This window comes from Staurois parvus, unplaced genomic scaffold, assembly GCF_062004578.1.
Source record: "Staurois parvus isolate SC_StPar_1 unplaced genomic scaffold, SC_StPar_1.0 ptg000697l, whole genome shotgun sequence".
NCBI classification, from domain to species: Eukaryota; Metazoa; Chordata; class Amphibia; order Anura; family Ranidae; genus Staurois; species Staurois parvus.
In genome coordinates, this window is record NW_028318493.1 from 3363193 (window position 1) to 3381180 (window position 17988).

General features: G+C 47.7%; 1 protein-coding gene across 1 annotated transcript in view; it reads right to left on the bottom strand.

Moving 5' to 3' along the window:
* The window catches only part of CASP7 (caspase 7), a 97960-nt gene that overhangs the window by 73670 nt on the left and 6302 nt on the right, over positions 1-17988 (bottom strand). The window contains exon 2 of the mRNA XM_089653064.1: positions 4957-5087. Within this exon, the coding sequence (XP_089509190.1) occupies positions 4957-5087 (131 nt within the window). The remainder of the gene's footprint in view (positions 1-4956; positions 5088-17988) is intronic.

The window sequence follows — 17988 nt, forward strand, 5'->3', positions numbered from 1 at the left end:
CCATACATACACACATACATACAGTATTCCATACATACACACATACATACAGTATTCCATACACACACACACATACAGTATCCCATACATACACACATACAGTATTCCATACACACACACACACACACACACACACACAGTATCCCATACATACATACATACACACACATACATATGGCTCACCATTGAGGAGTCCTAGAACGTGTCCTGTGGCATTCCATCGCCATCTAATGGTGATAATCCATAACACAAGCATTATTTCCTGATATAAAATCCGCTCATACTAGGGTTGGTTTACTAAAGGCAAGGAGGCTGTTCACATTGCAGGGAAGTCAGGCATTGTACGGGATTTATTGAACATGTTGAAAGAATACCCAATCATGTGCAAGGAAAAAAATAACTCTACTAGATTGCAAGCTCTTAAGAGCCGGGACCTGGTAATCCTCTTGTATTGTATTGTGACTGCAATGTGTCCCTGTACATTGTAAAGTGCTGAGCACACTGTATACATCCTGTATTATAAAATAACAACTTTTTATTGCTTGCATATGGCTGGAAGCTGGTCTGCTATTAGAAACTACGGGGCCCCATACAGCCAACCTGACTGCAGCTCCCCCCCCAAAAAAAAAAAAACACAATTTACTATGATTTGGTTATGAATGAACACTGCAAGTGATCAGTACCACTCACTCATTGTGTTCATTCAGGGAAGAAAGGGCTGGTAAATGTGACATATTTACTGGGCAATTCCCCTCTCTCCATCCTGAAGGATCCTATTGTGTGCTTGCAGCTGCTGGTGGGAAGTAGAGGAGGGAAGCCAGCAGCATTGCGTGGGTGGGGGGCACACAGGGGGGCCTCGGCAGCAGAGGGAAACGTATAGTGCACAGGGAGGGTGATGGGTGCAGTGGGAGAGGGGGCAATTACTGGAACCGATCCCCTGTATGGTTCTATCTGCAGCCGCTGAAAGCCAGCAGGAGGGGGAGGAGAAGAAGCCAGATTTCAGCGGCTGCAGACAGAGCTATACAGGCAGTGGTGTATTTAGGTTTTGTGCTGCCATTGGCAACAAAAAAATCAGACGCCCCCCCACCCCTCCCCAGCGGAGAGAGCCTGACACCACAGACAGAGAAAAAGATACTCACCTTCACAGCTCTGGCCATCCCCAGGAATGACAATCGTGCTCTGCATACACCATCAAGAAGCCCGCAGCCTCTCTTGGATTCAACATGGTCCCCATACTGCATATGTCCCTTCTTCTAGGGGGCAGCGTTGTCCCCCTATAAAATGCCGCCCTAGGCAAATGCCTTGTGATAAATATGCCTCTGCATACAGGGGATCAGTTCCAGTAATTGTCCCCCTTCCCCCTGCTGTGCCGATCACCCTCCCTCCCCACATCCAAATCACCCTGCTGTGTGGGCCCCCTTGCTGGCCTGGGCCCTGTACAGGAGGAATGGTGGTGCCCCCTTCTCCATGGCTCTGTCTGGAAGATGAAAGTCAACAGAGCTTCCCCACATTCACTGTTCTGGGCCAAATTCCCTGCAAAGCACAACTTCCCTTGCTATGTGAACAGTCTACTTGCCTGTCATTCACACTTATGCGTCTCCAAAGTTGCACGACTTTGGAGTGCTACTTTGATGCAACTTTGGACAGGTTCGACTTGGATGCTACTTTGGCTTTGACCAAAGATAACGGACAACTATTGCAAACTATCGAATATATAAGAGTCAGGTGCGACTTTCATGCAACGTTTGAGGGTTAACATTGAAGTCCATGAACCTCAACTTGCATGAAACTCAGACCAAAGTAGCTCATGAAGGTTCATTTCACACTTATGAGACCTGTCATGCAACTTTGGGGTCCAAAGTGGCATGACAAGTCGCCCCCCATGTTTCCCAAAAGGTACAGTTCGTATCTGTGCGACTTTAAGGTAGTTCCTGCACTACTTTGGTCTGGCTTTCATGCTAGTTGAGGGCTACAGACTTCAGGCTCCATTCACACTTATGCAACTTGTATGACAAGTCACCCCCCTCATGTTTCCCAATGGGTACCATTCATGTCTGTGCGACTTCAGAGTAGTTCCTGCACTTTTTTGGTACAACTTTCATGCGACTTGAGGGCCATAGACTTCCATGTAAACCCTCCAAAGTTGCATGAAAGTCACACCTGAATGTTGTACATGTGACTTGTGTGTGACCTTGTACAGCAGAAACAATTATCCTTGATCAAAGCCACAGTTGCACCGAAGTTGCACTCATCCAAAGTCGCATCAAAGTCACCCCTAAGTCGCACTGTAAAGTCGCAATGAAAATTGCACGATTTTGAAGTTGCTCAAGTGTGATTAGAGTCTCAATTAAAACTCTCCAAAGTTGCATGAAAGTCGCACCTGAATGTTGTACATGTGACTTGTGTGCGACTTTGTACAGCAGAAACTATTATTCTTGGTCAAAGCCAAAAGTTGCACTCCTCCAAAGTCGCATTAAAGTTGCATCAAAATCGCACTGTAAAGTCGCAATGAAAATTGCACGATTTTGAAATCATGAATGGAGCCTAGATATGAACGGTACTCACTGGAAAACAAGGGGTGCGACTTGTTATGCGACTTTAGTGTCCAAAGTCGCACAAGTGTGAATGAAGCCGGAATCGAACCCATGGACCAGGAGGCTGTGCTGTGGGTGAGGAGTCTTACAATTTAGATTATGGCATTTCATTGCCATCTAGTGGTGACATATCATAATACAGCCATTGTGTTCATGATAAAAATCCAACATATTAGGATTGCTGTACAAAGGAGCTGTGGCAGAGAGGTCGTGTAAAGTGAATGTGAGGAAATTTCACTTTGCAATGAATACCTAAATCAGGTGCAAGAAAAAAAAAAAAAAGCAAAAAACTGTATTTTTGCTTGCTCATGATTGGACTATGGTGGCTTCACCTCATTCATTTCTAAAGTGCAACTTCCCTTGCAAAGAGAACTATTTGCCTTTAGTAAATCCACCCCGATGTCTCTATGGATTCCAAACCCTAATCCATAGTGGCCCTGGTTTCCATACACTGCACTGACAATGGCCAAGAAAGTCTGAAACAGCTGTATGCTATTTGGAATCAATGGGTAAGGGCCAGGTCACAGCATGCAGTCCAGTGCGTTTTTGTTTCTGTATCAAAAACTCATTAATAGTAAGTGACATGGTTTCCAATGGCATAGTTCACACCAGTGCGGTCAGTACATGATTGCCGTACAATGACCCCCCCCCCTCCAAAGGTCTGCAGTCTCTGGTCATCTCCTGTACCGTGTCGGCAGTCTCTGGTCATCTCCTGTACCGTGTCCGCAGTCTCTGGTCATCTCCTGTACCGTGTCCGCAGTCTCTGGTCATCTCCTGTACCGTGTCCGCAGTCTCTGGTCATCTCCTGTACCGTGTCGGCAGTCTCTGGTCATCTCCTGTACCGTGTCGGCAGTCTCTGGTCATCTCCTGTACCGTGTCGGCAGTCTCTGGTCATCTCCTGTACCGTGTCCGCAGTCTCTGGTCATCTCCTGTACCGTGTCCGCAGTCTCTGGTCATCTCCTGTACCGTGTCCGCAGTCTCTGGTCATCTCCTGTACCGTGTCCGCAGTCTCTGGTCATCTCCTGTACCGTGTCCGCAGTCTCTGGTCATCCCCTGTACCGTGTCGGCAGTCTCTGGTCATCCCCTGTACCGTGTCGGCAGTCTCTGGTCATCCCCTGTACCGTGTCGGCAGTCTCTGGTCATCCCCTGTACCGTGTCGGCAGTCTCTGGTCATCCCCTGTACCGTGTCGGCAGTCTCTGGTCATCCCCTGTACCGTGTCGGCAGTCTCTGGTCATCTCCTGTACCGTGTCCGCAGTCTCTGGTCATCTCCTCTACCGTGTCCGCAGTCTCTGGTCATCTCCTGTACCGTGTCCGCAGTCTCTGGTCATCTCCTGTACCGGGTCCGCAGTCTCTGGTCATCTCCTGTACTATGTCCGCAGTCTCTGGTCATCTCCTGTACTATGTCTGCAGTTCATTGGTTTAGAATATTTTTTTCCTTGATTTCCACCTCTAAAATCTAGGTGCGTCTTATGGAGCCAAAAATACGGTAATTTACCATGTTGTATTTTTGGAGGAACAGTGTTGTTACCCTAGGCCACGTGTGTCAACCACAAGGACCGAGGGCCGAATTTGGCCCATCAGGCCAGTTCATGTGGCCTTCACACCTGTGCTGCAGCGGCAGCACCCCCCTCGTCTCCACCACCACCTTGTTTCAGCAGTCGGAAGTAGAGAGGACAAAACTCCTCCGCCAGATCCTGCGTTTCTCTGTGTAGCCATGGAGAGGCTCATCTCTGCCTCTACCCCCCTTTCCACATCACAGCAGTCAACAGCAAAGAGGAGGACATAACTCCTCTTACAGATCCTGCACCTCTCTGTGCCACCACAGCATTCCCTAGTCTCAGCATTCAACAGATTCCGCCAGCTGACTCCAGCCCTCCTCTGGTCCTCTTCCAGACTCTGCAGGTTCTGCTTCCCATCTCTGCCCCCAGCTTCTGTCAGGCAGCAGCACAAGGTATGGGGGGAGTGCATTATGATGTAAGGGGGGGGGGGGTCTTGACTTTTAATGGTGGGGGCTCCTGACATCTAATGTAAGGGGAGGGGTTGTTCTGGAATCTAATCTTCTGATTTAGATAGCACCTCCTCCGCTCTTCATTGCCATAGCATAGGGCGGAGGTGTTCTGTAGTTCACTGACCTTAAAGCTGCAATATATTACATTTTTGTTCTTGGGTTTTAGGTATTCTTTAATTCCCTCAGCACTGTGCTAGGGAATGTGTCCAAGAATGGGATGAAATGCAATTATAATTACCAAACAGAATATTTATTAATCTGAGGATTTTCAGCAGAATGAAATAACTTTGCCAAAAATTCCAGAGGAGAGAAATCCAATGGTCTGGTGCCAGGCATCTGATTACATGACTAACCTGGAGAAGATGGAAATCCGTTGGCTCCGGTCGGGTTTTGCATCCACATCATCACCAATTTCCTCTCCCGCCGCCTCTTCCCCTCTAATTGTGGACTCAGGAACCAGATTGTCTTCATCTATTTCTTCCATCTAAGAAGGAGAGACAAAGGATGAAGGACACAGAACAATGCTATTATGTGGTGTAGGGAATTCACTATAGCAGTGGTCCCCAAACTGCAGCCCGGGAGCCATATGTGGCCCTTTGCTTGCTTTTATCTGGCCCTTGGGCCACTATTTCATCCCCTGATACCAGCAATGGGGCACCATTCCTCCCGCTGACACCAGCAATGGGGCACCATTCCTCCCGCTGACAACAGCAATGGGGCACCATTCCTCCCGCTGACACCAGCAATGGGGCACCATTCCTCCCGCTGACACCAGCAATGGGGCACCATTCCTCCCGCTGACACCAGCAATGGGGCACCATTCCTCCCGCTGACACCAGCAATGGGGCACCATTCCTCCCGCTGACACCAGCAATGGGGCACCATTCCTCCCGCTGACACCAGCAATGGGGCACCATTCCTCCCGCTGACACCAGCAATGGGGCACCATTCCTCCCGCTGACACCAGCAATGGGGCACCATTCCTCCCGCTGACACCAGCAATGGGGCACCATTCCTCCCGCTGACACCAGCAATGGGGCACCATTCCTCCCGCTGACACCAGCAATGGGGCACCATTCCTCCCGCTGACACCAGCAATGGGGCACCATTCCTCCCGCTGACACCAGCAATGGGGCACCATTCCTCCCGCTGACACCAGCAATGGGGCACCATTCCTCCCGCTGATACCAGCAATGGGGCACCATTCCTCCCGCTGACACCAGCAATGGGGCACCATTCCTCCCGCTGACACCAGCAATGGGGCACCATTCCTCCCGCTGACACCAGCAATGAGGCACCATTCCTCCCGCTGACACCAGCAATGGGGCACCATTCCTCCCGCTGACACCAGCAATGGGGCACCATTCCTCCCGCTGACACCAGCAATGGGGCACCATTCCTCCCGCTGACACCAGCAATGGGGCACCATTCCTCCCGCTGACACCAGCAATGGGGCACCATTCCTCCCGCTGACACCAGCAATGGGGCACCATTCCTCCCGCTGACACCAGCAATGGGGCACCATTCCTCCCGCTGACACCAGCAATGGGGCACCATTCCTCCCGCTGACACCAGCAATGGGGCACCATTCCTCCCGCTGACACCAGCAATGGGGCACCATTCCTCCCGCTGACACCAGCAATGGGGCACCATTCCTCCCGCTGACACCAGCAATGGGGCACCATTCCTCCCGCTGACACCAGCAATGGGGCACCATTCCTCCCGCTGACACCAGCAATGGGGCACCATTCCTCCCGCTGACACCAGCAATGGGGCACCATTCCTCCCGCTGACACCAGCAATGGGGCACCATTCCTCCCGCTGACACCAGCAATGGGGCACCATTCCTCCCGCTGACACCAGCAATGGGGCACCATTCCTCCCGCTGACACCAGCAATGGGGCACCATTCCTCCCGCTGACACCAAAGAAGGGTCCCCATAACATCAATGATGGGGACAATTCCTCCCAAGGGCTCCAATAATGGGGCATGGCTTATTCCCACTGACGTCGGGATCTTTTCAATTCCCAACGGCCACTCTGCCCCCCACCTAAAGTCTGAAGGACAGTAAACTGGCCCTTTGTTTAGAAAGTTTGGAGACCCCTGAGCTATAGCATAGAGCTTTCAAGGACGCAACTACTTCAGTCTCCTGGCTGTCACTTTGCAGCAGTGCTCCCCTGGCTGCCAGGATTGGACCCCTTGTCTCCATCCTCCAAAACAGAACTCAAACTCTTGAGTGGATGTTGAGCTGCTTTTTTACTGCTCCCCTTTTAAGCTGCAAAGTCAGCCAGACAGAGATGTACACATGCTGCAGCCACAAGGCATCGCTTTGCTGTCAAAATAGTACCCCTCTCGTGTTCAATATCAAGCACAATCCATTCAAGTGAAGAATGTAAAGTGAAGACCCACTCAAGTAAGTCACCTCTGTGCTAGAGGGTGTTGTCATGTGACTCGAAGAGAGACACCAATCATCCAAATCATCCCAGAGTCCGATGTGTTGTGTGTATATCGCTCATTATGTCAGTATACATTGGGTATCATCAGGGCTTCTCCGACAATAGGTGCTGGAACTCTCCTGTCCAAGTCACCCCTTGTATCCACCCCCTACCCACCTTGGTTCCGCCCCCTCCCAGTACCACCCTTTTAGAGAATACAAAACCAAGTATCATTTTGTGGTGCTAAGCAACTTGTATGGAATTTGTTAATAACAAGAAAAGCAGTAAAAAAATAGACCCCCCAGCAACAATAGATCCCCCCAACAACAGATTTCCCCTCAGCCATCAACAGACCCTCCAGCAATCAGCAATCAGCAATAATAGACCCCGCCTCTCAACGGTAGATCCATCCCTTTAACAACTGACCCATCTACAACAATAGATCCCCCACCAGCATCAATAGACCTCTTCAGAAAATGAGCCCCCACAACAATAGCTCCCCAGCAGCTAACATCAACAGACCATCCAGCACACCCCAGCATCCCTTGCCATTACATACATTCAGCGCTGGAGGTTCCCAGAACTACATTCCCCTGCGTTCGTGCTGAAAAAAGGCCTATTTTTTAATTTATTTATTTTTTTAATTATAAAACGACAGATAAATTGCCCACGTCATTCAAATGAGAAAGCTCTCCCTGCAATACTTACCTTCTCTTGTTGCTTCGTGATCCAGCACCAGTCGCCTTTGGGGTTGAATAATGAGTGGTGTCACTCGGCCCATTTCTTTTCAGCCCAGGGTGTCAAAGACAGGCCCCTTAGGGGTGTGTTATCAAGCCTCCCTGCACTTTACCCCTTCTCACGCAGCCCCGTTGTCCCTTTAAATGGGATGGACTTCCCAATAGCATTACTGCTGTGATTGGCTGTCACAGTGGTCATGTGATTGGGAGCCTATCCCACCAGCTCCCAATCATGGCTAGAGACCAATTGATAATATACAGTGTGTGTTCTCTGTACTGTGCCACTTCTTAGTATGTTATCTAGATAAACTATATCCCCCCCCCCCTCGGGGTGGGACTTTTAACCCTTTCGCTGCCAGAGCCAATTTTTTGCACACCTGTTTAAAAAATCATTTTAGGCCTGAAGATTACACAAACCCCCCAAAACATTCTATATTTTCTGAAAGCAGACACCCTAGAAAATAAAATAGTGGTAGTTCTAATTTTTTAGGTCAAACGATACTATTGCAAACTTTCAGTAAGAGAAAAAAATCACACTGAAGTGAATTTTAGTGCAAACAAATGCAATAAATTACTACAATATAAAAGTCAAGGTTGTGCCGAGTAAATAGATACCCAACATGCCAAACGATAATATTTATGTGTGCCTATGAAATGGGAACAAACTTCAATACCTTATCATTTCTATAGACGCTTCAAAAGCCCCTCACAGATCATCAGTTTAGCATTACGGAGGAGGTCTTGTCCTAGAATTATTGCTCTCACTCCAGCGTGTGCGGTGATATGTATTATGTGTATTGCAATCAATGTTTTCATGCGTAGGTGTCCGACATGTGAGCTTACGCTTGTTTGTGCATACATGTGGGGGCGCTTACAAATTTTTTGAAGGGGAATTTTATGTGCTTGTGTGTAACTATTTTTTTTAATCACATAGGAGAAAGAAAGTCCCCTATGTGATGATTTTTTGATGACAGGTTCTCTTTAGTGAGACATGCAGGGTCTAAAAGACCCCGGATGTCTCCTCTGTGATCCTTTAGATGTATTGCAATGCATCTTTCCTCAGTTACTCTACCTGGGAAAGTGACAGCCGTGACTCGGAAGTGACGTCCTCGAAGTCGCCTTCCAGGTCACACAAAGAAGGAGAGTCCAGCCACCTTCACCCACCATGGCTCTCCCCCTGTCCATAGATGGGTAAGCGGAGCCCAGTTAAATGGCGGGAGCATGTTCAAGGAGGGTTACTGGAACTGCCCACATGGAAGAAAAATATTTTAAAAAATATTCTTCCCATATATATTGACATATATTTGAAATACTACAATTTTGGCCGTTTTCAATAAATATTTTTAAAAATACATTTTCAAATATTTGGTATGTCTTTAAAAATACATTTAATCTATATTTTTGGAATGCATTTACAAATATATGTAAAACCATATGTTAAAATGACTTTTTTATATGTAAAACAAAAATCTGAAGAATATATGTTTTAAAAATATATATTTTTAAAAATATGCTGCATATATTTTGTCATATATAAACACATACACACATATATATATATACACACACACACACACACACACACACACACATATATATATATATATATACACACATATATATATATATACACATATACATATACACATACATATATACACGTGTGTGTGTGTGTACACACACATACACATATATATATATATATATATATATATATATATATATATATATATATATATATATGCACAACACAATAAAAATGTTATAAATTGAGTCGCAGTTCAGTTAGTAAAATAAGTATTCAATCCCCTACCAACCAACAAGAATTCTGGCCACAGACAGGCTATGTGCTCATGTGGTACACAGATTAGTCATGTCAATTGAAGAAGGTGCTCCTAACGACAACACGTTATGTGTATAAAAAAAAAAAAAAAAGATACCTGTCCACAGAATCTCTTTCTTCCATTCAAAACTCATCACCATGGACAAGAGCTGTCTAAGAACATCAAGGACAAGATTGTAGACCTGCACAAGGCTGGAATGGGCTACAAGACCATCAGCAAGAGGCTTGGTGAGAAGGAGACAACTGGTGGAGTGATTATTTGCAAATGGAAGAAATACAAAATAACCATCAATCGCCGTCAGTCTGGAGCTCCATGCATAATTTTGCCTCTTCAGAAAAGTGAGGGATCAGCCCAGAACTACAGGGGAGGAGCTTGTGAATGATCTCAAGTCAGATGGGACCACAGTCATCAAACACATCATTGGTAACACAATACGCCACCATGGATTGAAATCCTGCAGTGCCCGCAAGGTCCCCCTACTCAAGAAGGCACATGTAGAGGCCCGTCTGAAGTTTGCCAATGAACATCTAAATGATTCAGAAAATGAAAGTGCTGTGGTCAGATGACCCTAAGAACATAATCCCTACAGTCAACCACGGAGATGGAAACATGCTTTGGGCCTGTTTCTCTACTAAAGGTACAGGCCGCCTTTGCTGCATTGAGGGGCCAATGGACGGGGCCATGTATTGTAAAATCTTGGATGAGAACCTTCTTCCCTCAGTCAGAACACTGAAGGTGGGTCGTGGATGGGTGTTCCAGCATGACAATGACCCAAAACACACGGCCAAGGCAACAAAGGAGTGGCTCAAGAAGAAGCACATTAAGGTCATGGAGTGGCCTAGACAGTCTCCAGACCATAATCCTTTAGAAAATTGACCCAGTGATTGACAGCCGAGGCTGCAAATGGTGGCGCGCGCCCCCTACCCAGAACTACAAAATCACATGTATACAGTATATACACAGTATAAAAAAAACTCATTTAAATGGCTGACAAATGATATCTTCAGCTGCTAACCTCTGTAAACAAACAACCAGGGATTCCTTTCACCTATATCTGCTCATCCCTCCCTTCTCATCCATACCAGGCCAGCCTCAACATAGGGAGGGTACCCAGTACCAAAGGAACCTCCAGAGAACAATCATCTGCACGGAAGGAAGCTGCCAGCACATGGGCACACTGGAGAGGCCGAGAAGAAAGTAGCCGGATCGGCTACCCTGCAGGTTTCCCAGGAGGATGTGGTGTATCCAATGTGTTTCAGAGGCCAAACCCACTTTTCAAGGCTGATGGACTGATGTGACACAGCAGGATTGGTATAGCAATAGGTTCACTACAATGCCCAGCAAGGCGAGATGAATATACTCAAAACTTCGTTACAAACCTATACAGGAAGCCATGGAATATATTCATTTAAGACCTTTCTAATAAATATACATATTGATTTAAGGAAAATAAGTCATCATGATAAGATCTAACACGTATCTGAGTGATCATTATCCAGTTTCACAAAGCCAGGCTATGCAACAAGCTGAGGACAAAAACTACAAAGATAGTTCTTAAGTGTCAGCTTGGTGTCAAGTTGACACTTAAAGTGTTACTAAACCCACAACAGTACAATCAGTCTGTATATGCAGTAAAGAATGCTTGTTATACTCACTGTGGAATCTAACGGGTTAATCCTCTGCATGGTGCAAAAAGGTAGTTTGATCCTGTCTTCGCTGATCCTCCCCTGCTTCTGCTGTCCCCTATCCATCTGCTGATAGAACAGAGCCTTGGAGGCAAGCTGCACATGCTCAGTTTAGTGTGTATTGCTGATCAGCACAGGGTCAATCTGTGCTGCCCAGACAGAGGGTCAGGGGTTATGCAGCCTCACAGGACAATCAGGGGAGAATGAAAACTCCTCCTACAAGCTTTAACCAGTGCTCTGCTGGACGCGGACAGTCTAGTCACAAGACTGCTATATACTACTGGTGAGAAAAGGTATTTAGCAGTTTATATTAACTAAAATAATTGCATTTCCATGTTCTGTGTACTGTGGGAGACCAGATATAGTGAATGCAGGGTCCGGGGAGACCAGATATAGTGAATGCAGGGTCCGGGGAGACCAGATATAGTGAATGCAGGGTCCGGGGAGACCAGATATAGTGAATGCAGGGTCCGGGGAGACCAGATATAGTGAATGCAGGGTCCGGGGAGACCAGATATAGTGAATGCAGGGTCCGGGGAGACCAGATAAAGTGAATGCAGGGTCCGGGGAGACCAGATATAGTGAATGCAGGGTCCGGGGAGACCAGATATAGTGAATGCAGGGTCCGGGGAGACCAGATATAGTGAATGCAGGGTCCGGGGAGACCAGATATAGTGAATGCAGGGTCCGGGGAGACCAGATATAGTGAATGCAGGGTCCGGGGAGACCAGATATAGTGAATGCAGGGTCCAGGGAGACCGGATATAGTGAATGCAGGGTCCAGGGAGACCGGATATAGTGAATGCAGGGTCCAGGGAGACCGGATATAGTGAATGCAGGGTCCGGGGAGACCAGATATAGTGAATGCAGGGTCCAGGGAGACCGGATATAGTGAATGCAGGGTCCTGGGAGACCGGATATAGTGAATGCAGGGTCCGGGGAGACCGGATATAGTGAATGCAGGGTCCGGGGAGACCGGATATAGTGAATGCAGGGTCCTGGGTTTAGTAACACTTTAACCACTTCAAGTCTGGACACTTTCTCCCCCTTCTAGTCCCGGTCCATATTCCAGCTTTCAGTGCTGTTGCACTTTTGAATGACAATTGCGCGGCCATGCAACACTATACCTATATGAAATTTGTATCTTTTTTTCCACACAAATAGAGCTTTCTTTTGGTGGTATTTGATCACCATTGGATTATTTTTGGCTATATAAAAATGAAAAAACAAAAAACTGACAAAAAAATGTTTGCTTCATTTTTGCATATAAATAACCTTTCTTCATACATTTAGGTCAAAATGTATTTGCTACATTTGTGGAGGTAAAAATAACCCAAAACAGTATATATTATTTAGTCTCTGTGAAAGTTATAGAGTATACAAACTATGGGATATACAGTGCCTTGTGTTGGTCTATCACAGGGGTCTTCAAACATTTCAAACAAAGGGCCAATATACTGTACTTCGAACTTTAGGAGGGTCGGATTAGGGCCAGTGAGAACAGAAAATGTCCTGGTCCCAGCATCAGCGAGAATAAACATGGCCTCAGGGTTGTTGGTCAGTTGGAGCAGTGCCCCACCATTGGTATTAGTGGGAAGAATAGTACACCATCATTGGTTTCAAGGGAAGAAGTACTGCCCCATTGTTGGACTCAGTGGGAGAAATAGTGCCCCAAGGGCAGGATAAAGGGTAGCAAAGGGCCACATCCGGCCCTCGGGCTGCAATTTGGAGACCCCTGGTCTATCACATAAAATCCAAATAAAGTACACGTTGTAACGTGACAAAATGTAGAAAATTTCAAGAGGTATGATTCCTTTTTAAGGCATTGTGTATCTGAAAGTTGATCAGTTGAGACCCTAAAATGCTGGACGCTGCTATGAGGTATGGTGGAGATCAGGACACTGGTATGAGGTATGGTGGTGATTAGGAAGTTGGTATGGGATATGGTGGTGATCAGGACACTGGTATGGGGGTGATCAGAACACTGCTATGAGGTATGGTGGAGATCAGGACACTGGTATGGAGTATGGTGGTGATCAAGATGCTGGTATGGGGTATAGGGGGTAATCAGAACACTGGTATGGGGTATGGTGGTGATCAGGACGCTGGTATGGTGGTGATCAGAACGCTGGTATGAGGTATGGTGGTGATCTGGAAGCTGGTATGGGATATGGTGGTGATCAGGACGCTGGTAAGGGGTATGATGGTGATCAAAACACTGGTATGGTGGTGATCAGAAAGTTGTTATAGGGTATGGTGGAGATCAGGACTCTGGTATGGGATATGGTGGTGATCAGGACGCTGGTATGGGGTATGACGGTGATCAGGACGCTGGTATGGGGTATGATGGTGATCAAAACACTGGTATGGTGGTGATCAGAAAGTTGTTATAGGGTATGGTGGAGATCAGGACTCTGGTATGGGATATGGTGGTGATCAGGACGCTGGTATGGGGTATGACGGTGATCAGGACGCTGGTATGGGGTATGATGGTGATCAAAACACTGGTATGGTGGTGATCAGAAAGTTGTTATAGGGTATGGTGGAGATCAGGACTCTGGTATGGGGTATGACGGTGATCAGGACGCTGGTATGGGGTATGACGGTGATCAGGACGCTGGTATGGGGTATGACGGTGATCAGGACGCTGGTATGGGGTATGACGGTGATCAGGACGCTGGTATGGGGTATGACGGTGATCAGGACGCTGGTATGGGGTATGACGGTGATCAGGACGCTGGTATGGGGTATGACGGTGATCAGGACGCTGGTATGGGGTATGACGGTGATCAGGACGCTGGTATGGGGTATGACGGTGATCAGGACGCTGGTATGGGGTATGACGGTGATCAGGACGCTGGTATGGGGTATGACGGTGATCAGGACGCTGGTATGGGGTATGACGGTGATCAGGACGCTGGTATGGGGTATGACGGTGATCAGGACGCTGGTATGGGGTATGACGGTGATCAGGACGCTGGTATGGGGTATGACGGTGATCAGGACGCTGGTATGGGGTATGACGGTGATCAGGACGCTGGTATGGGGTATGACGGTGATCAGGACGCTGGTATGGGGTATGACGGTGATCAGGACGCTGGTATGGGGTATGACGGTGATCAGGACGCTGGTATGGGGTATGACGGTGATCAGGACGCTGGTATGGGGTATGACGGTGATCAGGACGCTGGTATGGGGTATGACGGTGATCAGGACGCTGGTAGGGGGTATGACGGTGATCAGGACGCTGGTAGGGGGTATGACGGTGATCAGGACGCTGGTAGGGGGTATGACGGTGATCAGGACGCTGGTAGGGGGTATGACGGTGATCAGGACGCTGGTATGGGGTATGACGGTGATCAGGACGCTGGTATGGGGTATGACGGTGATCAGGACGCTGGTATGGGGTATGACGGTGATCAGGACGCTGGTATGGGGTATGACGGTGATCAGGACGCTGGTATGGGGTATGACGGTGATCAGGACGCTGGTATGGGGTATGACGGTGATCAGGACGCTGGTATGGGGTATGACGGTGATCAGGACGCTGGTATGGGGTATGGTGGTGATCAGGACGCTGGTGTGGGGTATGGTGGTGATCTGGACGCTGGTATGGGGTATGGCAATGTTTTTGTGGGCACTGGGACAAGTGACAGGTGCTGGCCACGATTGTTTTTATGATTACACGGGCAGTGATCAGGGACACTGGGGTGGCTGGCACTGCAGTCTGCACCCTGACTGGCTCCTGTACACTCACAGGCTGCAGCATTGCGTCTCTCTGCTCTGAGTGAGAGCAGAGAGGACCGATCTTTACTCCCACTTGATATTGTTTACTATGTGATTGGACACAACAAAAACACGGTACGATACCATGTGACCACCCAGACACAGCGGTAATGTGATCTGCTGTATCCAGGTGACACACGGATCACTGGGCTTCCAGGTTTCGTGTTCTGTGAGCCACACAGGAGCCTCTGATACGGGCTGACATACAGGTACATTAGCTGCTTCCTGTCCGCTGTCTATAGGCAATGGGCAGATGGAAATCGGTTAAGATTTCTCTTTGCCTGGTCTCTCCAGGAGCTCTGAGCAGCAAGCCATCACATTTAGTATCCAGAGGTTAGGCTAGTTCGAGCACTATTTTAGTTCTGCCCTTTGCTGCAATTTCAAAACAGCCGAAATTCATTGCAAACATTTCCTACAAAATTCAGGCTGCAGCATTGTAAATTTCTAGCAAGTCACAAAGTTAGAGGCTGCAGCAATGGCTGATCTGTGTCAGACATTTGTGAACACAGCCAAGAACTGCACATGCACCAGAATTTACACGATTTGAAAATTAAGACATTATCAGGAGGGACTGCTGTGATCTCCATAAAAGCAGTTATAAATACTTCTGTACAAAATGCCAGAGATGTGTCCAGGAAGGCAGGTATATATCACTGCTTTTTGAGTTGTGGTCCCAACAAGGTATGGTTGGGAGTATTCAGGGGTTCTTACCAATGTAGGGTGAGGGGTTCTGGGGTGATCAGACGGAAAACAGACTTGCTTTCTCAGGATTCTTCAATGCTGAATGGGACCCAGAATTTGGATGCTCTTGAGAGATCTTTAGTGGGAAAGAGCCCCTAATCCTGACTACAGACATGTTGGTGCTGATGGGATTAACCTGCCTGCAGAAGTGGGCTGAAAAGGGCAAGATGCAGTCAGCAGGTATCCGTGAGGTGAGGTGTAGAACAGCACACGGCTGTGAGAGGACTGTGGGCAGTGGATTTGCTCGAACACTGCTGGCTACTTGCAACCTTTCTGGACCCCTGCAGCAGGTGGGAACTCTAAACCCTGCAGTGAGACTAGTGTATACTGGCGGTGAGCTGAAGTTTTTTTTTTTTGCATTCCCGAAGTTTCTGAACTGCTTTGTTTGTTTTTGCTGAAGAAAGCGGTTTTGTTTATGTTTTTGGATAATAAAGACTGTTTTGTTTTTTCAAACAGACCACTAGCCTGCCAGACTCCCCCTGGATTAGTTACACTGTCACATTATTGAGCTTGTATGGATTTATATGAAAAAGTAAATCTAAATACTAGTTTTTTTTCTCCTTTATTGGACAGGCACAGAGTAATTACGCACAGTATAGGGGTACATTGGTCTACACAATTGGTCTCCAAACTGCGGACCAGGGGCCGGTCTGCTTGCTTTTATCCGGCCCTTGGGGCACTATGTCATCCACTGATACCAAAAATGAGGCATAATTCCCCCCACTGAAAGGGGCACAGTTCCTGCCAATGACACCCAATGATGGGACACAATTCCTCCCATTGACAACAACCAATTTCTCCCAGTGACACTAACACTGGGGCCCAGTGACACCAATGATGAGGCACAATCCATTCCTAAGACACCAAAAATGGGGCATTGTTTATTCCAACTGACATCAGGACCTTTTCTACTCCCAATGGCCACGGTCTGGCCCCCCTAAAGCCCGAAGGATAGTAAACTGGCCCTTTGTTTCGAAAGTTTGGAGACCTCTGGTCTACACCCTCAGGTCATTAACCCCTTCACACATATATGGCAGCGGGCCTTAGCCACATATATGCAAGCAGGCGGCGTCCCTTCTTACTAATGGGTAGTGGACTTTACTGCCCCTCAAAAAAGCGATTTGTGGTGGATAGCGAGCGGCGGTTTGCAACACTGCTGACCCTTACTGCCATTTTTTTTTTTTACCAATCCTATTGGCTAAGCACACGGTTGGGACACGGACCCATTGACCTCAATAGGCGCTTGCCAAAGGCAGCATGGTGAGTTATAAATGTTGCACCGCGATGCGTCACAGCTGCTCAGGTCTGTTCACATGGCTACAGCCCTGTTGCAACACATCCTCTTGTAGGTAGGCATTTGAGGGTGGTAACTAGTGGACCAGCTGCCTATTTTTACCTCCCCCTTGCCACCTGTGCACAAGGCCTTACAGAGCTCAGTTGGGGATATCACAAAGGATCCATCCACGGGTGCAATCTCTGATCTCACTGGCTGCATATTGTATGAAGCTGGCCATACATTATACCATTTTCTTGTTCAATTTCCTTTAGGCCGGGTTCACACTCATGTGGTGCGGTACATCGCATGTGATTCGCACAGGAACCACACAAGTGCAAATCACATGCAAATTGTGTGCGGTGCAATTTGAGCCATACAAAAGGTGCAGGACCCTTTTTTGGGGCCGCAGTAGAATCAGATCGCATGGGTATTCACACCTATGTGATCCGAATCTGCACATCGCACCGCGTTTTGCAGACTGATTTCGGGGTGTTAACTTAACATACATACCCGCAGTTTGCATGAACGGGGTGCGATTGTGATGCGGTGTGGAATTCGCACAGAAAATGCTGCGAATTCCAGACCGAATCAGTGTGAACCCGGGCTAAGATTTACCTTCAGTTACGTAGTGCAAGGGCCTGCCTGACTGCATACACATTGGAAGTGTTTAGGTCTGACCTCATCAGGGGCGGACTGACAACTCATGGGGCCCCCGGGCAACAGGGGATCATGAGGCCCCTGTGTCCTTGCCCAAACTCAAAAAAACCTATGAAAAAAAAAAAAAAAAAAAAAAAAAAAAAAGGTACCAAGGGCACCTCATGGACCCCCTACTGACCCCAGGCCCAATGGTAACTCCGCCCTTGGACCTCATATTATATGGT